At 46.2% G+C, this 27742-nt stretch overlaps 1 protein-coding gene across 10 annotated transcripts in view; it reads left to right on the top strand.

Moving 5' to 3' along the window:
* The window catches only part of LOC129838466 (ATP-binding cassette sub-family C member 9-like), an 84104-nt gene that overhangs the window by 28161 nt on the left and 28201 nt on the right, over window positions 1–27742 (top strand). For 6 of the 10 annotated variants that reach the window (XM_055905433.1, XM_055905434.1, XM_055905432.1 and 3 more), the window contains 13 exons: window positions 511–549; window positions 2271–2372; window positions 7343–7427; window positions 7644–7724; window positions 9248–9385; window positions 9625–9750; window positions 10028–10130; window positions 10220–10575; window positions 12330–12493; window positions 14744–14813; window positions 15615–15772; window positions 15908–16000; window positions 16788–16890. In XM_055905433.1, the coding sequence (XP_055761408.1) occupies window positions 511–549; window positions 2271–2372; window positions 7343–7427; window positions 7644–7724; window positions 9248–9385; window positions 9625–9750; window positions 10028–10130; window positions 10220–10575; window positions 12330–12493; window positions 14744–14813; window positions 15615–15772; window positions 15908–16000; window positions 16788–16890 (1618 nt within the window). The remainder of the gene's footprint in view (window positions 1–510; window positions 550–2270; window positions 2373–7342; window positions 7428–7643; window positions 7725–9247; window positions 9386–9624; window positions 9751–10027; window positions 10131–10219; window positions 10576–12329; window positions 12494–14743; window positions 14814–15614; window positions 15773–15907; window positions 16001–16787; window positions 16891–27742) is intronic. The other 4 variants (XM_055905437.1, XM_055905436.1, XM_055905440.1 and 1 more) reach the window with 1 other exon arrangement.

Genomic DNA, 27742 nt, shown 5'->3' with positions numbered 1-27742 from the left:
TCATTTAGGAGGGCTAGTTTTGAATAAACACCAAATATGTGAAAGGACTAGTGGCCCCAAGGACTGGGTTGAGAATGGTTGATTTATCAGACGCTGCTATCCGCACTGAATCCCACCCTCATGTAGACCTACATCATTCTAGGAGAAGCCATAACACTATTAGAGCAGACAGTTCCCTGGGCCTGAGACAATGACAGTATTATGACAGTATGCCTGCACTGTTGAGGGAGGTCATTCTGTAGATAAAGCTGGATTAAATTGACTCTTGGCTCTCTGTCAAAATTTCTTCGCCCCGATACACAGTTTTAGGGCTGCCCTACAAAGCAGGGCTTTCCTGTAAGGACACTTCTGCTAGATTTACATTTGAACACACATACGCGACTCTGTATACCCACACACACAGGCGCGTGTGCGTGCGGTTTCAGCTCTTCATGTGTAAAGGAAGGTGAAGTCGAGGTGGTTGTGTCTATCTGGCTGTACGGATTCTAACACATTGAACGTGACTTGCAGTTGTTTTGAGACGGACCGGTCTTTTGAAGAAACCAGGAGGTACCCCTTTTTAAACTTCCTCTGAAGGGACCCTGCCGTCACCCCCTTCCTCCCTTCCCCTGCCATCATTCCCTATATCCCTCCCTCAATCCCTCCATTCCCCTGCCATCATTCCCTATATCCCTCCCTCAATCCCTCCATTCCCCTGCCATCATTCCCTATATCCCTCCCTCAATCCCTCCATTCCCCTGCCATCATTCCCTATATCCCTCCCTCAAACCCTCCATTCCCCTGCCATCATTCCCTATATCCCTCCCTCAATCCCTCCATTCCCCTGCCATCATTCCCAATATCCCTCCCTCAATCCCTCCATTCCCCTGCCATCATTCCCTATATCCCTCCCTCAATCCCTCCATTCCCCTGCCATCATTCCCTATATCCCTCCCTCAATCCCTCCATTCCCCTGCCATCATTCCCTATATCCCTCCCTCAATCCCTCCATTCCCCTGCCATCATTCCCTATATCCCTCCCTCAATCCCTCCATTCCCCTGCCATCATTCCCAATATCCCTCCCTCAATCCCTCCATTCCCCTGCCATCATTCCCTATATCCCTCCCTCAATCCCTCCATTCCCCTGCCATCATTCCCAATATCCCTCCCTCAATCCCTCCATTCCCCTGCCATCATTCCCAATATCCCTCCCTCAATCCCTCCATTCCCCTGCCATCATTCCCTATATCCCTCCCTCAATCCCTCCATTCCCCTGCCATCATTCCCAATATCCCTCCCTCAATCCCTCCATTCCCCTGCCATCATTCCCTATATCCCTCCCTCAATCCCTCCATTCCCCTGCCATCATTCCCTATATCCCTCCCTCAATCCCTCCATTCCCCTGCCATCATTCCCTATATCCCTCCCTCAATCCCTTCATTCCCCTGCCATCATTCCCTATATCCCTCCCTCAATCCCTCCATTCCCCTGCCATCATTCCCTATATCCCTCCCTCAATCCCTCCATTCCCCTGCCATCATTCCCAATATCCCTCCCTCAATCCCTCCATTCCCCTGCCATCATTCCCAATATCCCTCCCTCAATCCCTCCCTTCCCCTGCCATCATTCCCAATATCCCTCCCTCAATCCCTCCATTCCTCAGTCATGGTGATCTTTGAGTTGCTACTAGCTGGTCGTGGAGTGAGTCGTGGAGTGTTTGTGTGCTTCCATGCTGGGAGTCTGGGTCTGAAGAAACTGACTGAAAAGGCAGTTATAGGGATAGAGATATATTTTGACACTGTGGATTCGCCTCCACAGTATGTTTTCAACAGGAGACAATAGGAATACTGTACACAAAGAGACCAACATCCTGGTCAGTGTGCATGACCCACAGCTAACGTCTTCATTCTCTCTTTCTCTTATATCGTACAATTACTCAGCCATTAATAACCAGCTAAGGCTAACATATGGTGGTGGGAACACTGGTACACAATGGTACACGAAGCACTGTGCCTTCAGACACATAATGCTCTTATCCTCAAGCATATTCTTTGGGTAGTTCTGCTGCACATCCAACAAGATCAACAAACTGGACTCCCAGCACATTGTTGTTATTTTGGTTCAACTCTTCCACCTCATCATTAACCTGTGTTAAAAACCTAAACCCACTTCCCCCACTCACCGCTTGATGTGCCTCAGTGTTGATGTCCCAAAGATTACCCCCTCCCCTATCTCCATGTTTGTAGTTTGAGCTCTCTCTCTTCTGCTTCCATTTCCCATAATGCCTCAGTAAGAACAGGTACTCTGTGGGCTACGCTACCCAGAAGTCTTGGCTGCTGAATGCCACCGTGGAGGATAACATCACGTTTGGCAGTCCCTTCAACAAACAGAGGTAAAACACCACTCTCTACACCACATATGTCAGAGTCAAGGCCCGCGGGCCACATCCGGCCCGCGAGAAGGTTTTTTACGGCCCCTGGGATGATCTTGATTTATTATTAGAACCGGCCCGCAGACCGCAGCAAGCCGGCAGCCCGCAGATCTTTTACACGCACCAATACTACATTTCCCACAATGCAACGGTGACGCACCGAGCAGTAGGCTGCTTCATTTCAATATTTATTGGCACAGCAGTCGTCAGCATCACAGTAAAATTAACTTTCAGATACCCATCAAAAATGGCAAAACGGAATGTGGACACTGAGAACCGGGGGTTTCAAACAAGGTGGGAGTCGGAGTATATGTTCACGGAGGTAGCTGGAAAACCTGTGTGTCTTCTGTGTGGAGAAAGTGTGGCGGTACTGAAAGAGTATAATCTGAGACGACATTATGAAACGAAACACGCGGACAAAAACAAGAATATGGACATGGAACAAAGGCTACAAAAGGCAGAGGAATTAAAACGAGGCCTCAAATCTCGACAGGCTCTGTTCAAAAAAGCCAAATCACAAGGCCAGGCTGCTGTCAAGGCCAGTTTTATTTTGGCAGAAGAGATCGCTAAATCAGCCCGGCCATTTACGGAGGGGGATTTCATCAAAAACTGCATGATTAAAGTTTGTGACGAAGTTTGCCCAGAAAAAAGGCAACTCTTTTTAAATGTGAGTCTGAGCAGAAACACCATTGCCGAGAGAGTAGACCAGTTGTCCATCAATCTAAAAGAGCAGCTTGTGAAAAAGGGAAAAGATTTCATTGCATATTCCTTGGCTGTGGATGAGAGCACCGACATTTCTGACATTGCCCAGTTGTCAATTTTCATCCGCGGAGTGGACTCCAGCCTAAGCGTGACAGAGGAGTTTTTGGCTTTACGTCCTATGCATGGCACAACTACGGGGCATGATTTGTATGAAGAGGTGTCAAGATGTGTAAATGAGATGGAGCTGCCTTGGGAAAAACTCGTGGGTTTGACAACCGACGGAGCACCTGCGATGTGTGGACACAGGAGCGGACTGGTGGCGAAGATACGGGAAAAGATGCAAGAGGAAAACGCGACAGGTGAGCTGACAGCTTATCATTGTATCATACACCAGGAAGCGTTGTGCGGTAAAGCCTTGAAAATGGAGCATGTAATGAGCATCATCACGCGCACAGTTAACTTTATCAGAGCCAAAGGTTTGAATCACCGCCAGTTCAAGGCATTTCTGACGGAGTTAGAAACGGAGCATGGTGATTTGCCTTATCACACAGAGGTGCGATGGCTAAGCCAGGGAAAGGTGCTTCAAAGATGTTTCGAGCTTCGTGAGGAGATTTGTCTGTTCTTGGACAGCAAAGGGAAAGACACAACACAACTCCGAGACGAAATGTTTCTGTGTGAAATGGCTTTTCTGTGTGACATTACGAGTCATCTGAATGCAATGAACTTGCAGCTGCAGGGTCGGGATCATGTCATCTCTGATATGTACAGTACAGTGAAGGCATTTAAAACCAAACTGACTCTGTGGGAGACGCAGATGCGGAAAGAAAATTTGAGCCACTTTCCCAGCTGCCAGACCATGAAAGAGAAGCTCTCTACCAGTGCGTTCCCGAGCGCACAGTTGGCTGATAAAATAGGTATGCTTGCCGCTGACTTTCGACGCCGATTTGCTGACTTTGAAGCACAAAAAAGCAGGTTGGAACTGCTCGGTAACCCATTTGCTGTTGACGTGGAAAGCTCACCACCAAACCTCCAAATGGAGTTGATTGACCTCCAATGCAATGATGCACTGAGGGCAAAATATGCGGCAGTGGGTGCTGCGGAGTTCGCCCGTTTCCTCCCCGACACAATGCCCCAGCTGCGCATCCAGGCTGCTCAAACGTTGTCTATGTTTGGCAGCACATACCTGTGTGAACAACTGTTTTCTTTGATGAACCTGAACAAAACATCACACAGAAGTCGACTTACTGCTGAACACCTCCACTCAATTCTGAGGATTTCCTCAGCTCAGAGCCTTACCCCGAACATTGATGAACTTGTGGAAAAGATGGGACACCACCAAGTATCACCCTCAACCTCAAACAAGTGAACATTACTGTGCAATCACATATTTAGAGTTTTTACTCAGTTCAAGTTTAAAAGTTAAAGTTTAATATTTGTTTTCACTGCATGTTACTTCTCCTTAAACAAAGTGTTGTTTTTGATTAATAGATTTTTGCACTTTATTTTATTGTATTTCAATCCAATTATATTTTAAAAATATTTCAGTTGAGTGGATGATAGAAAATTGCTATTATTGTTTTTTTCTTTGAAGTAAATTTAGCCCACTTTTGCTAAAATAGAAAATATAGGCTACTGATGGTGCCTTGAATACCGGTTTCTTTCATTTAATGTTCATGTTATGGGGATTTTTATATAAAGGAAATTTGTCTTTTGTGTCTGTTGAAAATTAAAGATTACTGACAGAGCCATAAGAAAATATTGCTTTATTTATCTGATCATATTGGAATATATTTGTTAGGTTTTCAGTAGGTTCAATTAGGTTCACTAGACTATATGCGTCATTAAAAAAAATTTCAATGAACATTCGAACAGTCCGGCCCTCGGCTTGTAGCTAAATTTTTTATTTGGCCCTCCGTCCATTTGACTTTGACACCCCTGCTCTACACTAACCTACTCCACTCTACTCTACTCTACCCTACTCTACTGTACCCTACTCTACTGTACTCTACTCTACTGTACTCTACTCTACTGTACCCTACTCTACAGTACCCTACTCTACATTACCCTACTCTACTGTACTCTACTCTACTCTACCCTACTGTAGTCTACTCTACTGTACTCTACTCTACTGTACTCTACAGTACCCTACTCTACAGTACCCTACTCTACTGTACCCTACTCTACTGTACTCTACTCTACTGTACTCTACTCTACTCTACTGTACTCTACTCTACTGTACTCTACTCTACTGTACTCTACTGTACTCTACTGTACTCTACTGTACTCTACTCTACTCTACCCTACTCTACTGTACCCTACTCTACTGTACTCTACTCTACTGTACTCTACTCTACTGTACTCTACTCTACTCTACTGTACTCTACTCTACTGTACTCTACTCTACTGTACCCTACTCTACAGTACCCTACTCTACAGTACCCTACTCTACTGTACTCTACTCTACCCTACTGTACTCTACTCTACTGTACTCTACTCTACTGTACTCTACAGTACCCTACTCTACAGTACCCTACTCTACTGTACCCTACTCTACTGTACTCTACTGTACTCTACTGTACTCTACTCTACTGTACTCTACTGTACTCTACTCTACTCTACTGTACTCTACTCTACTGTACTCTACTCTACTGTACCCTACTCTACTGTACCCCACTCTACTGTACCCTACTCTACTGTACTCTACTCTACTCTACTGTACTCTACTCTACTGTACTCTACTCTACTGTACTCTAATCTACTGTACTCTACTGTACTCTACTCTACTGTACTCTACAGTACTCTACTCTACTGTACCCTACTCTACTGTACTCTACTCTACTGTACTCTACTCTACTGTACTCTACTGTACTCTACTCTACTCTACCCTACTGTACTCTACTCTACCCTACTCTACAGTACCCTACTCTACAGTACCCTACTCTACTGTACTCTACTCTACTCTACCCTACTGTACTCTACTCTACTGTACTCTACTCTACTCTACTCTACCCTACTGTACTCTACTCTACTCTACTCTACCCTACTGTACTCTACTCTACTGTACTCTACTCTACTCTACTGTACTCTACTCTACTGTACTCTACTCTACCCTACTCTACCCTACTGTACTCTACTGTACTCTACTCTACTCTACTGTACTCTACTCTACTGTACTCTACTCTACTCTACCCTACTCTACTGTACTCTACTCTACTCTACTCTACCCTACTCTACAGTACCCTACTCTACTGTACTCTACTGTACTCTACTCTACCCTACTCTACTGTACTCTACTCTACTGTACTCTACTCTACTGTACTCTACTGTACCCTACTCTACTGTACCCTACTCTACAGTACCCTACTCTACAGTACCCTACTCTACTGTACCCTACTCTACTGTACTCTACTCTACTGTACTCTACTCTACTGTACTCTACTGTACCCTACTCTACTCTACTCTACCCTACTCTACTGTACTCTACTCTACTCTACTGTACTCTACTCTACTCTACCCTACTGTACTCTACTCTACCCTACTCTACAGTACCCTACTCTACAGTACTCTACTCTACTCTACTCTACTCTACTCTACTCTACTCTACTGTACTCTACTCTACTGTACTCTACTCTACCCTACTCTACTGTACTCTACTCTACTGTACTCTACTCTACTCTACCCTACTGTACTCTACCCTACTCTACTGTACTCTACTCTACTCTACTCTACCCTACTCTACTGTACTCTACTCTACTCTACCCTACTGTACTCTACCCTACTCTACTGTACTCTACTCTACTCTACTCTACTCTACCCTACTCTACTGTACTCTACTCTACTCTACCCTACTCTACTGTACTCTACTCTACCCTACTCTACTGTACTCTACTCTACTCTACCCTACTCTACTGTACTCTTCTCTACTGTATTCTCTACTGCTCCTCAACACCATTCATCAATGTAATTAAGACTAGATCAATGTTTGTGTTTGGTTAATTCACTTGGTCATGCATCAGCTGAGATGTACTTTTAATGACACTAATTAGATGGTCCATCAGATTGCTATCACTCTTGATGCTTCTTGAGGCTGATGCTGGCTTATATCTCTTCTCTGATGAGGACTGTTTGGCTGTTGAATCCCTTAGTATCCAAGGCAGCCATGTTTCTAACTGTGTCTTGATAGAGGGTGTTGTCTGTCTGTCTGTCTGATGCCCTGCTGTGTGTCTCAGATACAAGACTGTGATTGACGCCTGCTCCCTGCAGCCTGATGTAGACCTCCTGCCCTTCGGAGACCAGACGGAGATCGGAGAGAGGGTACTGAAACACTGGCTAAATTATTACATTATTATAATCACCTCATTATTACTGTGGTTTTATATCACTGTCTATTCCCATCTTTTTGGGCACAAGCCCCATCTCTTACCTCAGACACAATGGCATATTATACCAAGAACTAGTAGTGAACAGTGATTTGTGTCAGATTCCTTTGTGTACCTGGCTAGTCTTCTTAACGGTGTGTTTTTCTCCCAGGGCATCAACCTGAGTGGAGGCCAGAGACAGAGGATATGTGTGGCTCGGGCTCTCTACCAGAACACCAACATAGTCTTCCTGGTGAGTCAATGAATGATAAAGTGCTTTATCTATTGACTTCAATAGAAGATCCATTTCCTATTGAGTTCGCTGGAAGAGGCTAGAAGCTCTCACTCAAGGATGCCTTCTCAGAATAGTCAGACAGAGCCAGGATGTTCTAGGGTGTTCTCTTTGTGTTCTAGGGTGTTCTCTAGGTGTTCTAGGGTGTTCTCTGGGTTTTATATGGTGTTTTAGGGTGTTCTCTAAGTGTTCCAGGGAGAGCCAATTAGAGCCAAAGACAGGGACACCCTTTTCTTTTCCCTAAACAGTACACTGCTTTTGGGACAGTGTGTGCGTAAGGATTGAACTATATCGGGAATAGGGTGTGATTTCAGAGGCTGCCAGGGAGATCCAGGGAGGGCCAGGGAGGGCCAGCCAGCCTCCCTCTGTATGGGAACGGGAGGAGCAGCAGGTGGGACGGCTATCTGTCCGCAGGCCTCTCTTGTAACCATACCATACTGCTGACAAGAGTTGTCATGCCGTTCACAGGCATCCCTCTGCTCTGCCATCTGGCCTGGCTAGCCATTCACACACTCTCTCACACACACACACACACACACACACACACACACACACACACACACACACACACACACACACACACACACACACACACACACACACACACACACACACACACACACACACACACACGTACACACACGTACACACACACACGTACACACACACACACGTACACACACACACGTACACACACGTACACACACACACGTACACACACACACACGTACACACACACACGTACACACACACACGTACACACACACACACGTACACACACACACGTACACACACACACGTACACACACACACTTTCCCGTCTCTCGCTGCTACAACTCTATGTACATCTACATCCCGTTTCTTCCAACTCCTGTGTGATGTCATCATGTGTTTGTGTTCCCACATCATTTCCTGTGGCAACTGTTAATTAGACGTCTAACCCCCGCCCCTGATACAGCATCTCTGGCTGTCATGGGATAGGACCCGGCACGTTTCTCCATACGTAGCTCAGCTCACACTGTGCCAAATAAGGAAATACCACTCTAAAGTGCTGTATTAATACACAGTGGGACGGCAGAGTGAACACCCAACTAGAAGCAACATCTATTAGCTAAGTACGTCTTTATGACGTCTTGTCTCCTAATGAGGTGTCTATCATGCTGTGTCTGATGATCTCAGACCTTCTGCCCCCAGGACTGTTTACGTGTCTCAGTGCTGTACAGTATACAGACTAGTTCATCCTAGGGTAATACATTGGTGTTTATTCAGGTTCCGGGGTCCTCTGGGAGCTAGGTTTGATTGACTGTATGTTCTGAAGTCATCTGAGACCTGTGTATTAAACGTGCTGTAACTTAATATGAATAAAGGATGATCTCCTGTTAAAAAAAACATAATTTAATCCACATCTTTCACTCTGATACGCTCTGATCTGATTGGATCGTCCATGTTGTCTCTGACCCCTGATCTCTGACCTTTTCTATCAGGATGACCCGTTCTCAGCGCTGGACATCCACCTGAGTGACCACCTGATGCAGGAGGGCATCCTGAAGTTCCTACAGGATGATAAACGGACCGTGGTCCTGGTCACACACAAACTGCAGTACCTCATCCACGCTGACTGGGTGAGCATCTCAACAGTCTGGTGTGGATTCCTCTCTCACTGTACTCTCTACCATTTGCACTGGGTCTGTATTCATAAAGCATCTTAGAGTAGGAATGCTGCTGATATAGGGTCAGTTTTTCCTTTTAGATCATAATAAAGAGTATTACACGGACGGGGAGGGGGGACCTGATCCTAGATCAGCATTCCTACCCTGAGACGGTTTCTTTATAAGGGTCCTGATTTTACTCTGTGTCCCAGATCATAGCCATGAAGGATGGCTCAGTGCTGAGGGAAGGCACTCTAAAGGACATTCAGACTCATGATGTAGAGCTGTATGAACACTGGAAGACCCTGATGAACAGACAGGACCAGGAACTAGAGAAGGTCATTTTCACTTCTTTCTCTCCTACTGACAGACTGTCTGTAACAGAGGAGGCTGGTGGGTGGAGTTATAGGAGGACGTGTAGGAGCTCATTGTAAAGGCTGGTATGGAACGGAGCCAACACATGGAAACAGCGTGTTTGACCATTCCATTTATTCCAGCCATTACAAGGAGCCTGTCCTCCTATAACTCCTCCCACCAGCCTCCTCTGGTCTGTAATGTGTAGTGTAGCTAATTTACCTGCCAACCAACCAAACAACATTTGTATCTGTACTGTAGGACACTGAGATTGATAACTGTCAGACTGCTCTGGAGAGGAAGACCCTGAGAAGAGCTTTCTACTCCAGAGAGGCCAAGAACCAGGTCGACGATGACGAAGAAGGTGAAATGCATTGTCAACACTGTATCTCATACAAGTTCAGTTCTGTTACAACATATGACAATAATCCCTCATTCTCTCTTCCCTGACAGAGGAGGAAGAGGAGGAGGAAGATGACGACAACATGTCGATGACCACCAGTCGGCGCTCTAAGATCCCGTGGAGGGTGTGCTGGCAGTACCTGTCCTCTGGTGGCTTCCTCATGGTCTTCCTCATGGTCTTCTCCAAGCTGCTGAAACACTCCGTCATGGTCGCCATCGACTACTGGCTGGCCGAATGGACTGCTAAAGGCAATGCCCCAGTCAATGGGACTGCTAATAGCGATGTCCTAGTCAATGGGACTGCTTATGACGATGCTAATGGATATGCCCCAGACTTTGGAAATGGTACAAGAGACTTTGTCAATGCCTCTGCAGCAGCTGTCTTCTCCAATCAGACAAACTCAGCGGTGAGATATGAACACCTTTCACTACCAGTACTCAGTGTTAGTGGAAGTGAGTAATGCTTGTTGAAATCCTGTTATCTGACAGAATGTCTCTTTGTGGTGTATTATGTGGTTACTAGGCTGGTCTGCCTGATTCCTACTATGTGTCTTTGTGGTGTATTATGTGGTTACTAGGCTGGTCAGCCTGACTCCTACTATGTGTCTTTGTGGTGTATTATGTGGTTACTAGGCTGGTCAGCCTGATTCCTACTATGTGTCTTTGTGGTGTATTATGTGGTTACTAGGCTGGTCAGCCTGACTCCTACTATGTGTCTTTGTGGTGTATTATGTGGTTACTAGGCTGGTTAGCCTGATTCCTACTATGTGTCTTTCTGGTGTATTATGTGGTTACTAGGCTGGTCAGTCCGACTCCTACTATGTGTCTTTGTGGTGTATTATGTGGTTACTAGGCTGGTCAACCTGACTCCAACTATGTGTCTTTGTGGTGTATTATGTGGTTACTAGGCTGGTCAACCTGACTCCTACTATGTGTCTTTGTGGTGTATTATGTGGTTACTAGGCTGGTCAGCCTGATTCCTTCTATGTGTCTTTGTGGTGTATTATGTGGTTAGTAGGCTGGTCTGCCTGATTCCTTCTATGTGTCTTTGTGGTGTATTATGTGGTTACTAGGCTGGTCAACCTGACTCCTACTATGTGTCTTTGTGGTGTATTATGTGGTTACTAGGCTGGTCAGTCTGACTCCTACTATGTGTCTTTGTGGTGTATTTTACTAGGCTGGTCAACCTGACTCCTACTAAGTGTCTTTGTGGTGTATTATGTGGTTACTAGGCTGGTCAGTCTGACTCCTACTATGTGTCTTTGTGGTGTATTATGTGGTTACTAGGCTGGTCAGCCTGACTCCTACTATGTGTCTTTGTGGTGTATTATGTGGTTACTAGGCTGGTCAGCCTGACTCCTACTATGTGTCTTTGTGGTGTATTATGTGGTTACTAGGCTGGTCAGCCTGATTCCTACTATGTGTCTTTGTGGTGTATTATGTGGTTACTAGGCTGGTCAGTCTGACTCCTACTATGTGTCTTTGTGGTGTATTATGTGGTTACTAGGCTGGTCTGCCTGACTCCTACTATGTGTCTTTGTGGTGTACTATGTGGTTACTAGGCTGGTCAGCCTGACTCCTACTATGTGTCTTTGTGGTGTATTATGTGGTTACTAGGCTGGTCTGCCTGATTCCTTCTATGTGTCTTTGTGGTGTATTATGTGGTTACTAGGCTGGTCAGCCTGACTCCTACTATGTGTCTTTGTGGTGTATTATGTGGTTACTAGGCTGGTCAACCTGACTCCTACTATGTGTCTTTGTGGTGTATTATGTGGTTACTAGGCTGGTCAGTCTGACTCCTACTATGTGTCTTTGTGGTGTATTATGTGGTTACTAGGCTGGTCTGCCTGATTCCTTCTATGTGTCTTTGTGGTGTATTATGTGGTTACTAGGCTGATCAGCCTGACTCCTACTATGTGTCTTTGTGGTGTATTATGTGGTTTCTAGGCTGGTTAGCCTGACTCCTACTATGTGTCTTTGTGGTGTATTATGTGGTTACTAGGCTGGTCAACCTGACTCCTACTATGTGTCTTTGTGGTGTATTATGTGGTTACTAGGCTGGTCAGCCTGATTCCTTCTATGTGTCTTTGTGGTGTATTTTACTAGGCTGGTCAGCCTGACTCCTACTATGTGTCTTTGTGGTGTATTATGTGGTTACTAGGCTGGTCTTCCTGACTCCTACTATGTGCCAGTGTTTATCATCCTGTGTGGAGCTGGGATAGCCCTATGTCTGATCACCTCTCTGACTGTGGAGTTCCTGGGTCTGTCTGCTGCTACCAACCTGCACCACAACCTGCTCAACAAGATCATCCACGCACCTATCAGGTACCCACGACACACCTCACCTATCAGGTACCCACGACACACCTCACCCATCAGGTACCCACGACACACCTCACCTATCAGGTACCCACGACACATCTCACCCATCAGGTACCCACGACACACCTTACCCATCAGGTACCCACGACACACCTCACCCATCAGGTACCCACGACACACCTCACCTATCAGGTACCCACGACACACCTTACCCATCAGGTACCCACAACACATCTCACCTATCAGGTACCCACGACACACCTCACCTATCAGGTACCCACGACACACCTCACCTATCAGGTACCCACGACACACCTTACCCATCAGGTACCCACAACACATCTCACCTATCAGGTACCCACGACACACCTCACCTATCAGGTACCCACGACACACCTTACCTATCAGGTACCCACGACACACCTCACCTATCAGGTACCCACGACACACTTCACCCATCAGGTACCCACAACACATCTCACCTATCAGGTACCCACGACACACCTCACCTATCAGGTACCCACGACACACCTCACCTATCAGGTACCCACGACACACCTCACCTATCAGGTACCCACGGCACACTTCACCTATCAGGTACCCACGACACATCTCACCTATCAGGTACCCACGACACACCTCACCTATCAGGTACCCACGGCACACCTTACCCATCAGGTACCCACGACACACCTCACCTATCAGGTACCCACGACACACCTCACCTATCAGGTACCCACGACACACCTCACCTATCAGGTACCCACGACACATCTCACCCATCAGGTACCCACGACACACCTTACCCATCAGGTACCCACGACACACCTCACCCATCAGGTACCCACGACACACCTCACCTATCAGGTACCCACGACACACCTTACCCATCAGGTACCCACAACACATCTCACCTATCAGGTACCCACGACACACCTCACCTATCAGGTACCCACGACACACCTCACCTATCAGGTACCCACGACACACCTCACCCATCAGGTACCCACGACACACCTTACCCATCAGGTACCCACGACACACCTCACCCATCAGGTACCCACAACACACCTCACCTATCAGGTACCCACGACACACCTCACCTATCAGGTACCCACAACACACCTCACCTATCAGGTACCCACGACACACCTCACCTATCAGGTACCCACAACACACCTCACCTATCAGGTACCCACGACACACCTCACCTATCAGGTACCCACGGCACACCTCACCTATCAGGTACCCACGACACACCTCACCCATCAGGTACCCACAACACACCTCACCTATCAGGTACCCACGACACACCTCACCTATCAGGTACCCACGGCACACCTCACCTATCAGGTACCCACGACACACCTTACCCATCAGGTACCCACGACACACCTCACCTATCAGGTACCCACGACACACCTCACCTATCAGGTACCCACGACACACCTCACCTATCAGGTACCCACGGCACACCTCACCCATCAGGTACCCACGACACACCTTACCCATCAGGTACCCACGGCACACCTTACCCATCAGGTACCCAAGACACACCTCACCCATCAGGTACCCACGACACACCGCACCCATCAGGTACCCACGACACACCTTACCCATCAGGTACCCACGACACACCTCACCTATCAGGTACCCACGACACACCTCACCCATCAGGTACCCACGACACACCTCACCTATCAGGTACCCACGACACATCTCACCCATCAGGTACCCACGACACACCTCACCCATCAGGTACCCACGACACATCTCACCCATCAGGTACCCACGACACACCTCACCTATCAGGTACCCACGACACACCTCACCCATCAGGTACCCACGACACACCTAACCTATCAGGTACCCACGACACATCTCACCCATCAGGTACCCACGACACATCTTACCCATCAGGTACCCACAACACATCTCACCTATCAGGTACCCACGACACACCTCACCTATCAGGTACCCACGACACACCTCACCTATCAGGTACCCACGACACACCTCACCTATCAGGTACCCACGACACATCTCACCCATCAGGTACCCACGACACACCTCACCAACAGATTCTTATACTCTTTATGACATCATCCGTGTTTAAATAGAAGGGAACTGAGTACAGTTGAACCAGAAAGAATGTGTTGAATAATTTACGATTTTGAAAAAATTTAATTATATTATTTTAGATATTTTTCAGACTAATATTTGAAATAATATATATTTTGAATCTCTTTTCAGATTCTTTGACGTGACCCCCTTGGGCCAGATCCTGAACCGTTTCTCAGCTGACACCAACATCATAGATCAGGTGATTCTGAAAAGGATGTTCACCCTCAGAAGATTGATCTGTTGACTTATTTCAGTCAGGAGTATTAGGGTAAAGTACCCTAGCGGTTTATAGTGTTGGGACAGTAACCAAATGGTCTCTGGTTCACATCCACAGCCGACTAGGTGAAAAATCTGTCGATGTGCCAATGAGCGAGGCACTAAACCCAAATTTCTCCTGTAAGTCGCTCTAGATAAGAGCGACTGCCAAATGCCAAACATTTAAATGTTAAATGAGTACTGTGGGAATCCTCTACTCATGAAGCTGTCTGATGAAGGATCTGTCTTTGGCCATGGTGTGATTGGAGAGACTCCAGTGCTGCTCTCCAGCTGGCCTTGCCCTGAGTGGCCTTAAGATTACAGCTCACACAAATATTAAGAGTTTGTCAGTCATTTGCAGGCGTCAGAATTAGTCCATTGATGAGATGAGTCCACGTCCCACGTCATTATATTACGTCCCTCAGGTGACCTCAGATCGTTAAAGAGGACGACATTGAGGTCCAGAGCGTAGGTCAGAAATGTAGCACTGACATGATACAATCTCTTCCCTCTCTCTCTTTCTCTTCCTCTCTCTCTCTCTCTCTCTTTCTCTTCCTCACTCACTCTCTCTCTCTCTCTCTTTCTCTTCCTCCCTCTCTCTCTTTCTCTTCCTCCCTCTCTCTCTTTCTCTTCCTCCCTCTCTCTTTCTCTTCCTCCCTCTCTCTTTCTCTTCCCCCCTCTCTTTCTCTTCCCCCCTCTCTTTCTCTTCCCCCTCTCTCTCTCTCTCTATCCCCCCTTTTTCCAGCACATCCCTCCTACCCTGGAGTCTTTGACCCGCTCCACTCTGCTCTGCCTGTCAGCCATCGGGGTCATAGCGTTCGTCACTCCAAGCTTCCTCATCGCTCTGATTCCTCTGGCTGTGTCCTTCTACTTTATACAGAAGTACTTCCGGGTCGCCTCAAAGTGAGTTCACTGGGCCGACCTGGTCCATTTCAGCTCAATGTAGTTTCCTTTACAGTATCAGAAAAATTATATATTCCATGTGCTTTTCGTCTCTGTTTCCACATTGTCCAGACTTTTCTTCATTTTCTCTCTCAGGGACCTTCAGGACTTAGATGACTCCACCCAGCTTCCTCTGCTCTGCCACTTCTCTGAGACTGCAGAGGGACTCACCACCATCCGAGCATTCAGGTCAGTGTACCATACACACACACACACACACACACACACACACACACACACACACACACACACACACACACACACACACACACACACACACACACACACACACAGACAGAGTGACAGAGTGGAAATTTTGCCCAGAGCATCGTTACACAACATACTCAAGAAGCACTTATCGGTTTTAGGAAGGTAGTAACACTGTACTCAGCCATCTGAAACTGAAACAAAGTGCTGGATTGATTGACACTGAAGGTTAATTCCTTTGCTTATATCTAATACTAGTGTGAATTAAACAACTTGAATCCCATCTAGAACTCTTCCAACCCATCCAGAACCATTCATTCATGGAGGAAGGAGGATATCACAAACCCTAATCTTTCTCTTGATCCAGAATTACATGAATCCCACTCTAAACAGTTCACGAACATTCCTCCTTTTCCCCAGAATCGTGGTAATCCAGCATTAAACAGCTCTCACGGTTACTACCCCTCAGACAGCCTCTTCCTCCCTGAAGACTTCCTCATCTTGGCAACACCGTGGCTTCTCTCTCTTTCTCTCTTGGTCCAATGTTAGATGTTAGATGTCACTTAGCTATGTAGCAGCCATGGTCCAACTCACATCCTCAGGCACGATAGTCCAGTCCTGAAACCATCCCACTTCAGTGTTTGTCTCACGGAGGTTCTATGAACCATGACCAGGCCTGGGACCTGGAGACGTGCGGGCTAACACAGTCTAGACGCAGGGTTCAAACCTGCTAGGTATAAGCTATATTTATTTTCCATTTCTTCTTCAGACATGAATCTCGATTCAAGCAGAAGATGCTGGAGCTGACAGATACCAACAACACAGCCTACCTGTTCCTCTCTGCTGCCAACCGCTGGTTGGAGGTCAGAACGGTGAGAGAATATTAATGTCCACGATTCAACCATGACATTGTTAATAAGATATGGGACTATTGCAATACTAATGGTATCCTACTGAATATTCAACACAATACTCCCTGGTTTCTTATCACACTGAGCTGCAAAATTAGAAGATATGACTTTTAGATAAATGCTGTGTTGAATTCACAACTTCAAATTCTCTCTCTCTCTCCCTCTAACTATCTTATCTATCTCTCTCTCTCTCCCTCTAACTATCTTATATGTCTCTCTCTCTCTCCCTCCCTCTAACTATCTTATCTGTCTCTCTCTCTCTCTCCCTCTAACTATCTTATATGTCTCTCTCTCTCCCTCTGACTATCTTATCTCTCTCCCTCTAACTATCTTATCTGTCTCTCTCTCTCTCCCTCTAACTATCTTATATGTCTCTCTCTCTCTCCCTCTAACTATCTTATCTGTCTCTCTCTCTCTCTCCCTCTAACTATCTTATATGTCTCTCTCTCTCCCTCTGACTATCTTATCTCTCTCCCTCTAACTATCTTATCTGTCTCTCTCTCTCTCTCCCTCTAACTATCTTATCTGTCTCTCTCTCTCTCTCTCCCTCTAACTATCTTATCTGTCTCTCTCTCTCTCCCTCTAACTATCTTATATGTCTCTCTCTCTCCCTCTGACTATCTTATCTCTCTCCCTCTAACTATCTTATCTGTCTCTCTCTCTCTCCCCCTCTAACTATCTTATCTGTCTGTCTCTCTCTCTCCCTCTAACTATCTTATCTGTCTCTCTCTCTCTCTCTCTCCCTCTAACTATCTTATCTGTCTCTCTCTCTCTCCCTCTAACTATCTTATCTGTCTCTCTCTCTCTCTCTCCCTCTAACTATCTTATCTGTCTCTCTCTCTCTCTAACTATCTTATCTGTCTCTCTCTCTCTCCCCCTCTAACTATCTTATCTGTCTCTCTCTCTCTCTCCCTCTAACTATCTTATCTGTCTCTCTCTCTCTCTCTCCCTCTAACTATCTTATCTGTCTGTCTCTCTCGCTCCCTCTAACTATCTTATCTGTCTGTCTCTCTCTCTCCCTCTAACTATCTTATCTGTCTGTCTCTCTCTCCCTCTAACTATCTTATCTGTCTCTCTCTCTCTATCCCTCTAACTATCTTATCTGTCTCTCTCTCTCTCCCTCTAACTATCTTATCTCTCTCTCTCTCTCTCTCTCCCTCTAACTATCTTATCTGTCTCTCTGTCTCTCTCTCTCTCAATTCAATCCAATTCAATTCAAGGGGCTTTATTGGCATGGGAAACATGTGTTAACATTGCCAAAGCAAGTGAGGTAGATATTATACAAAAGTGAAATAAACAATACAAATTAACAGTAAACATTACACATACAGAAGTTTCAAAACAATAAAGACATTACAAATGTTATATTATATATATACAGTGTTGTAACAATGTACAAATGGTTAAAGCACACAAGTTAAAATAAATAAGCATAAATATGGGTTGTATTTACAATGGTGTTTGTTCTTCACTGATTGCCCTTTTCTTGTGGCAACAGGTCACAAATCTTGCTGCTGTGATGGCACACTGTGGAATTTCTCCCAGTAGATATGGGAGTTTATCAAAATTGTGGATCTGTGTAATCTGAGGGAAATATGTGTCTCTAATATGGTCATACATTGGGCAGGAGGTTAGGAAGTGCAGCTCAGTTTCCACCTCATTTTGTGGGCAGTGAGCACATAGCCTGTCTTCTCTTGAGAGCCATGTCTGCCTACGGCGGCCTTTCTCAATAGCAAGGCAATGCTCACTGAGTCTGTACATAGTCAAAGCTTTCCTTAAGTTTGGGTCAGTCACAGTGGTCAGGTATTCTGCCACTGTGTACTCTCTGTTTAGGGCCAAATAGCATTCTAGTTTGCTCTGTTTTTTTGTTAATTCTTTCCAATGTGCCAAGTAATTATCTTTTTGTTTTCTCATGATTTGGTTGGGTCTAATTGTGCTGTTGTCCTGGGGCTCTGTGGGGTGTGTTTGTGTTTGTGAACAGAGCCCTAGGACCAGCTTGCTTAGGGGACTCTTCTCCAGGTTCATCTCTCTGTAGGTGATGGCTTTGTTATGGAAGGTTTGGGAATCGCTTCCTTTTAGGTGGTTGTAGAATTTAACGGCTCTTTTCTGGATTTTGATAATTAGTGGGTATCGGCCTAATTCTGCTCTGCATGCATTATTTGGTGTTCTACGTTGTACACGGAGGATATTTTTGCAGAATTCTGCATGCAGAGTCTCAATTTGGTGTTTCTCCCATTTTTTGAAATCTTGGTTGGTGAGCGGACCCCAGACCTCACAACCATAAAGGGCAATGGGCTCTATGACTGATTCAAGTATTTTTAGCCAGATCCTAATTGGTATGTTGAAATTTATGTTTCTTTTGATGGCATAGAATGCCCTTCTTGCCTTGTCTCTCAGATCGTTCACAGCTTTGTGGAAGTTACCTGTGGCGCTGATGTTTAGGCCGAGGTATGTATCGTTTTTTGTGTGCTCTAGGGCAACAGTGTCTAGATGGAATTTGTGGTCCTGGCGACTGGACCTTTTTTGGAACACCATTATTTTGGTCTTACTGAGATTTACTGTCAGGGCCCAGGTCTGACAGAATCTGTGCAGAAGATCTAGGTGCTGCTGTAGGCCCTCCTTGGTTGATGACAGAAGCACCAGATCATCAGCAAACAGTAGACATTTGACTTCAGAGTCTAGTAGGGTGAGGCCGGGTGCTGCAGACTGTTCTAGTGCCCGCGCCAATTCGTTGATATATATGTTGAAGAGGGTGGGGCTTAAGCTGCATCCCTGTCTCACCCCACCACCCTGTGTGAAGAAATGTGTGTGTTTTTTGCCAATTTTAACCGCACACTTGTTGTTTGTGTACATGGATTTTATAATGTCGTATGTTTTACCCCCAACACCACTTTCCATCAATTTGTATAGCAGACCCTCATGCCAAATTGAGTCGAAGGCTTTTTTGAAGTCAACAAAGCATGAGAAGACTTTGCCTTTGTTTTGGTTTGTTTGGTTGTCAATTAGGGTGTGTAGGGTGAATACATGGTCTGTTGTACGGTAATTTGGTAAAAAGCCAATTTGACATTTGCTCAGTACATTGTTTTCATTGAGGAAATGTACGAGTCTGCTGTTAATGATAATGCAGAGTATTTTCCCAAGGTTACTGTTGACGCATATTCCACGGTAGTTATTGGGGTCAAATTTGTCTCCACTTTTGGAAGATGCCAGAGCTAAGGACGATGTTAAAGAGTTTTAGTATAGCCAATTGGAATTTGTTGTCTGTATATTTGATCATTTCATTAAGGATACCATCAACACCACAGGCCTTTTTGGGTTGGAGGGTTTTTATTTTGTCCTGTAACTCGTTCAAGGTAATTGGAGAATCCAGTGGGTTCTGGTAGTCTTTAATAGTTGATTCTAGGATTTGTATTTGATCATGTATATGTTTTTGCTCTTTATTCTTTGTTATAGAGCCAAAAAGATTGGAGAAGTGGTTTACCCATACATCTCCATTTTGGATAGATAATTCTTCGTGTTGTTGTTTGTTTAGTGTTTTCCAATTTTCCCAGAAGTGGTTAGAGTCTATGGATTCTTCAATTACATTGAGCTGATTTCTGACGTGCTGTTACTTCTTTTTCCGTAGTGTATGTCTGTATTGTTTTAGTGATTCACCATAGTGAAGGCGTAGACTCAGGTTTTCCGGGTCTCTATGTTTTTGGTTGGACAGGTTTCTCAATTTATTTCTTAGATTTTTGCATTCTTCATCAAACCATTTGTCATTGTTGTTCATTTTCTTTGGTTTTCTATTTGAGATTTTTAGATTTGACAGGGAAGCTGAGAGGTCAAATATACTGTTAAGATTTTCTACTGCCAAGTTTACACCTTCACTATTGCAGTGGAACGTTTTACCCAGGAAGTTGTCTAAAAGGGATTGAATTTGCTGTTGTCTAATTGTGTTTTGGTAGGTTTCCAAACTGCATTCCTTCCATCTATAGCATTTCTTAATGTTACTCAGTTCCTTTGGCTTTGATGCCTCATGATTGAGTATTTCTCTGTTCAAGTAGACTGTGATTTTGCTGTGGTCTGATAGGGGTGTCAGTGGGCTGACTGTGAACGCTCTGAGAGACTCTGGGTTGAGGTCAGTGATAAAGTAGTCTACAGTGCTACTGCCAAGAGATGAGCTATAGGTGAACCTACCATAGGAGTCCCCTCGAAGCCTACCATTGACTATGTACATACCCAGCGTGCGACAGAGCTGCAGGAGTTGTGACCCGTTTTTGTTGGTTATGTTGTCATAGTTGTGCCTAGGGGGGCATATGGGGGAGGGAATGCTGTCACCTGCAGGCAGGTGTTTGTCCCCCTGTGTGCTGAGGGTGTCAGGTTCTTGTCCAGTTCTGGCATTTAGGTCGCCACAGACTAATACATGTCCCTGCGCCTGGAAATGATTGATTTCCTCCTTCAGGATGGAGAAGCTGTCTTCATTAAAGTATGGGGATTCTAGTGGGGGGATATAGGTAGCACACAGGAGGACATTTTTCTCTGTTAAGATCATTTCCTTTTGAATTTCTAGCCAAATGTAAAATGATCCTGTTTTGATTAATTTAATGGAGTGAGTTAGGTCTGCTCTATACCAAATTAGCATTCCCCCTGAGTCCCTTCCCTGTTTCACACCTGGTAGTTTGGTGGATGGGACTACCAGCTCTCTGTAACCTAGAGGGCAACCAGTGGGTCTGTCTCCTCTGTACCAGGTTTCTTGCAGGATGACAATTTTTTATTTTTTATTTTTATTTTATTTTACCGTTATTTTACCAGGTAAGTGACTGAGAACACGTTCTCATTTGCAGCAACGACCTGGGGAAGAGTTACAGGGGAGAGGAGGGGGATGAATGAGCCAATTGTAAACTGGGGATTATTAGGTGACCGTGATGGTTTGAGGGTTTTAATGTCTGCATTACCGATTTCTTTGGTGAAGTCCGGGTTCCTGCTCTTTAGGCCAAAGGCAGATGACCTCAGGCCTTGGATATTCCAGGATGATATAGTGAAGGCTTTTTGTTCCATAAAGTGTCCAATGTTGTTGGTCGTGGTTTGGCCTCAGGCCAGTAAGTGTGAGCAGAGCCTGCTGAGCATCTGGTACATGCCGTTGGCTTGGGCGAGTGTAAGAGTGGGGGTTGGGCCTGTTTGCCCGCTCACTACCTGGGCGTATGTGTGACTTCCATGTTGATGCCCTCTTTGCGGGGGTGGGGTGCATGGGGTAGGCAGGAGTGGCATAGGTCTGATCTGAGGGGGCCTAAATTGGGTGTGGGCATGGTTGATGTGGGGGGGTGTTGATTGGTTGGGGTGGGGGTGTGTCTGGGGGTGCTGTGGTCTGGATGTAAGTCCTCTTGGCGTGGGTCCTCTATGTGTAGGTCCAGGGTGGGGTGCTGAAGGTCTCGGAGGGTGTCTCGCTGGTCTGGGTGGGGTGTCTATTGATCTGTTGCTGCTGTGTGAAGTGTTGGGGCTGCGTTTGAGAGCGATGTCCTTTAGAGTCCGGGCAAAGGTGGGCTCTGCTGCCTTGTAGAGGTGGACCTGGTCATAGAGGCTGTTCAAGTCCAGGGTGGAGTGGTGGGCCAGGAAAACATTTGGTTTTGAGGCACAGTCACGGGAAATGCTTGCGTTTACCCTCTGTATTGTAGCAGGGTGGAAGTCTTTTCATGGTAGCAGGGTGGAGATAACTACTTGTGCATTGGGGAAAGTAGAAGAATTTTTTCGATCACTCCCTTCAGTGCTGTGGCCACCCTTTCCTGCTGTGCTCTCAGGTCGTTTGTGCCTGTGTGTATTATTATGTGGCTAGGTGAGCCTAGTTTGTCCTCAGACAGAAGGTCTAGGGCGCACTGGGTGTTTGGACACCAGAGTTTAGACACACTGTGTTTGGGAAAAAGTTTTTTTTCTTCTATATATTTCCCATTTGAATCCAAAAGGAGAAAAATCTGTGTCTTGTGTTTGTCCTCAGTGGGTGTGGGGGGGTTGTCAGGAGGGCTATCAGGGTGGCTGACAGGGGGGGTGCTCAGGGGGGGTGAGAGCTGCTGGGCTTGGGGTTTTTCTTTTGTCTGTTCTGCTGTGATGTTGACTCTATGGTCAGGGTCTGGTGTGGACTGTTCTGCTGTGGTGTCGAGACTTTTGTCGGGTGATGAGGTGGGCTGTTCTGCTGGCTTCTCTGTGGGGATGGCCACCTCCCTAGTGGGTTGTTCTCTGTCACATGCCATCCCCCTCAACCTCTCCTCCAGCAGTTTGATCCTCTCCTCCATCCCCCTCTCCCTCTCCTCCAGCAGTCTGATCCTCTCCTCTAGTGCTCTGTTCTGCTCCTGCTCCTGCTTCTGCTCTTTCTCCAGTTGAAGTTGTCTCTTAACTGTCCAGAGTCCAGATGTGTCTCTCTCCACCTCCAGCCCTCCTGGTCTGGTTAAGGGGGTGTTGTTGTGCTGGACTGTTGTCTGGGTCTGTGCTGACTGGAGTGTAATCACCTGCTGTTCCAGCTCAACCTGCCTTATCTCCAGCTGGGTGAATTTATCCTTCATTTCAATGAGGGAGAAGTGCTCTGTACTGGGAGGTTGACTGTCTGCCGAGGGTTGCTCGTCTGTGGGGTTATATGATGAAGAGTTTTGGTCTGACCCGCTTTGGGTGGGGGTTTCTTTATCAAGGGATAGCTTTTCCTGCTGGGCTAATTCTTTGATTAGGTGAAAGTCCAGCTGAAACTGTTTGGGGTTGCCCTGTACCAATACTGTTCCAGACTTATATAGATTTATGTTAGCTGACTCAGAGTCCTCGTTGTCAAGTATCCTGAGTTTCCACCCCTCGTTAACCCCCCCTCTCTTAACAGAGGGGTAGTGTGCTAATATAGCACTGTGCCATGCCAGGGGATGGTTTGTGTGGAAGATAAGGTTGCTGATGTTCCCATTTTTGTAATAGTCAGCAAAAAGTGTCTCTTGATTTTCCATAAGGAGCTTCATTTTGTGCTCTTTTCTTGCCTTATCATTCTTTACACTCACAGGGTACTGTATTTTAATTACCTCTGAACAGCAGGAGGGAGCTTCTAAGGCCTCTCCATTTGGTTGGGGTAGACTATTCGACTCTCCTGCCATTGTTGGGCTAATGGTCTTTGACACCTCTCACTTGACACGTCAGTGCTAGTTGAAGCTGTATCAAGCTTGGCAATTATGTTTCATTCAATGCTTATAAAGTAATGTCATGTATTTTTCTTCTTGGCTTTTGGCAATAGAATATAGTTTCAGACTAAACATTACTCACTCAGTTCCAGGTTGGGTGGTGTTTTCAGGTTTCTGTTGTTTTCCAGAGAATTTGTTGTGTAATAATCCTTGGTATTTGTCAGGGTTGTGTGAGGAGAATGTTTGGAGTCAAACGCAGGAAGCAGGTCTGAGTGAAAACCACAGAGTCTTTACTCAAAATATATGCACAATTCCATAAAATGGAAAGAAACAAATACGAACACGTATCGAATACAACACCTAACGTACAAACAATCACGGACAAACATCAATGAAAGACAGAGTGGTTAAATAGGGAACATGATGGGGGGAATTGATACCAGGTGTGTACAATACAGACAAAACAAAACGAAACTGAAAAATAGATCGATGGTGACTAGAAAGCCGGCGACGTCGACCGCCGAACACCACCCGAACAAGGAGAAGGGCCGACCTCGGCGGAAGTCGTGACAGTACCCCTCCCCTGACGCGCGGCTCCAGCAGCGCGACGACACCGGCCTCGGGGACGACCCGGAGGGCGAGGCGCAGGGCGATCCGGGTGGAGACGGTGAAACTCTTGTAGCATGGATGGATCTAGAATGTCCTCCACCGGTACCCAGCTCCTCTCCTCCGGACCGTACCCCTCCCACTCCACGAGGTACTGAAGGCCCCTCGCCCGACGTCTAGAATCCATGATGGCCCTTACGGTATACGCCGGGACCCCCTCGATGTCAAGAGGGGGCGGAGGGACCTCCCGCACCTCAGACTGCTGGAGCGGACCAGCCACCACCGGCCTGAGGAGAGACACATGGAACGAGGAATTAATACGATAATCAGGGGGGAGTTGTAACCTATAACAAACCTCGTTCAGTCTCCTCAGGACTTTAAATGGCCCCACAAACCGCGGACCCAGCTTCCGGCAGGGCAGGTGAAGGGGCAGGTTTCGGGTCGAGAGCCAGACCCGGTCCCCCGGTGCATACACCGGGGCCTCACTGCGGTGGCGGTCGGCACTCGCCTTTTGTCTCCTGATAGCCCGTTGTAACCGCACATGGGCAGCGTTCCAAGTCTCTTCTGAGTGCCGAAACCATTCATCCACCGCAGGAGCCTCAATCTGGCTCTGATGCCATGGTGCCAGGACCGGCTGGTAACCTAGCACACACTGAAACGGTGATAGGTTGGTAGAGGAGTGGCGGAGGGAGTTTTGGGCCATCTCCGCCCAGGGGATGTAAGCTGCCCACTCCCCCGGCCGGTCCTGGCAATAGGACCTCAGAAACCTACCCACATCCTGGTTTACTCTTTCCACCTGCCCGTTACTCTCGGGGTGGAAACCTGAGGTAAGGCTGACCGAGATCCCCAGGCGTTCCATAAACGCCCTCCAAACTCTAGATGTAAATTGGGGACCCCGATCAGAAACTATATCCTCAGGCACCCCGTAGTGCCGGAATACATGGGTGAACAGAGCCTCCGCAGTTTGTAGAGCCGTAGGGAGACCGGGCAAAGGAAGAAGACGGCAGGACTTAGAAAACCGATCCACAACGACCAGGATCGTGGTGTTACCCCGCGATGGGGGGGAGATCCGTCACGAAATCCACCGATAGGTGTGACCATGGTCGCTGTGGAACGGGAAGGGGTAGTAATTTCCCTCTGGGCAGATGTCTAGGTGCCTTGCACTGTGCACATACCGAACAGGAGGAAACATAAACCCGCACGTCCTTAGCTAAAGTGGGCCACCAGTACTTCCCAGAAAGGCAGCGCACCGTCCGACCGATACCAGGATGACCAGAGGAGGGTGACGTATGAGCCCAACAGATCAAACGATCGCGGACATCAAACGGAACGTACATACGCCCAACTGGACAGTCAGGTGGAATGGGCTCTGAACGTGACGCCCGTTCGATGTCCGCGTCCACCTCCCATACCACCGGTGCCACCAGGCGAGAGGCTGGAATGAGGGGAGTGGGATCTGAGGACCTCTCCTCTGTATCATACAGCCGGGACAGTGCGTCTGCCTTAACCTGTCTAGGATCAGCGTGGCGCTAGCGGCACACCCCCCCCCCCCCCCCCCCACTGAAAAACCAGTGCCGCGAAATTCAAAAAAAATATTTTTTTAAAATATTTAACTTTCACACATTAAAGTCCAATACAGCTAATGAAAGACACAGATCTTGTGAATCCAGTCAACATTTCCGATTTTTAAAATGTTTTACAGGGAAGACACAATATGTAAAGATGTACATCTATTACCTAAAAACACATTAGCATAATCCACCATCTTTTATTTGTCCACCAACACCAGTAGCCATCACCAATTCGGCTAAACTAAGATATTTATAGCCCCTAACCAACAAAAAAACTCATTAGATGACAGTCTGATAACATATTTATGGTATGGGATAGGTTTTGTTAGAAAAAAGTGCATATTTCAGGTAGATGGCATAGTTTACAATTGCACCCACCATCACAAATGGACTAGAATAATTACAATGAGCAACGTGTTTACCTAACTACTAATCATCAAACATTTCGTAAAAATACACAGCATACAAGAAAGACACAGATCCTGTGAATACAGACAATATTTCAGATTTTCTAAGTGTCTTACAGCGAAAACACAATAAATCGTTATATTAGCTTAGCACATAGCAATTAGCAGCCCAGCATTGATTCTAGCCAAAGTGAGCGATAAAAGTCAACATCGCCAAAAGATATTAATTTTTTCACTAACCTTCTCAGAATTCTTCCGATGACACTCCTGTAACATCACATTACAACATGCATATACAGTTTGATCGAAAATGTTTATATTTAGCCACCAAAATCATGGTTAGACAATGTGAAATGTAGCTCAGCTGGTCAGAAAATGTCCTTGCGCCACTTAGACAGTGATCTACTCTTATACATAAATACTCATAAACGTGACTAAAAAATATAGGGTGGACAGGGATTGATAGACAATTTAATTCTTAATACAATTGCGTTATTACATTTTTTAATTTATCCTTACTTTTCAATACAGTTTGCGCCAAGCGAAGCTACGTCAAAAAACATGGCGTCCTAAGCCACTAAAATGTTTCGACAGAAACACGATTTATCATAATAAAAATGTCCTACCTTGAGCTGTTCTTCCATCAGTATCTTGGGCAAAGGATCCTTTCTTGGGAGAAATCGTCTTTTGGTGGAAAGCTGTCCTCTTGCCATGTGGAAATGTCAACTGCGTTCGGGATGAATTGAAAAGCGTGCCCAACTTTTCACATCGTTGCAAAAATAAATGTCCCAAAATCGCACTAAACGGATATAAATTGCTATAAAACGCTTTAAATTAACTACTTTATGATGTTTGTAACTCCTATAACGAGTGAAAAGATGACCGGAGAAATATAACAGGCTAAACTAACGCTTGGAACAGGAGAGGGTCGGTGTCTTCCACGCGCGTTACGCAGCAAGAAAAGACTTGCTAGCTAAAGGTTTTTTTCATTTGTAGGGCCTGTGAACGCGCAATCGACCCCGTTGGAATCGTCATCACGTAAAGGCATCCAGGGGAAGACGTAAGAAGTGTCCGTATAGTCATAGCAACGACAGTGCCCTTTTAACTG

Source organism: Salvelinus fontinalis, chromosome 39 (genome assembly GCF_029448725.1).
Source record: "Salvelinus fontinalis isolate EN_2023a chromosome 39, ASM2944872v1, whole genome shotgun sequence".
NCBI lineage: Eukaryota > Metazoa > Chordata > Actinopteri > Salmoniformes > Salmonidae > Salvelinus > Salvelinus fontinalis.
The sequence above is the reverse complement of the archived record's forward strand: the minus strand, read 5'-3'. Positions and strand labels throughout refer to the sequence as shown.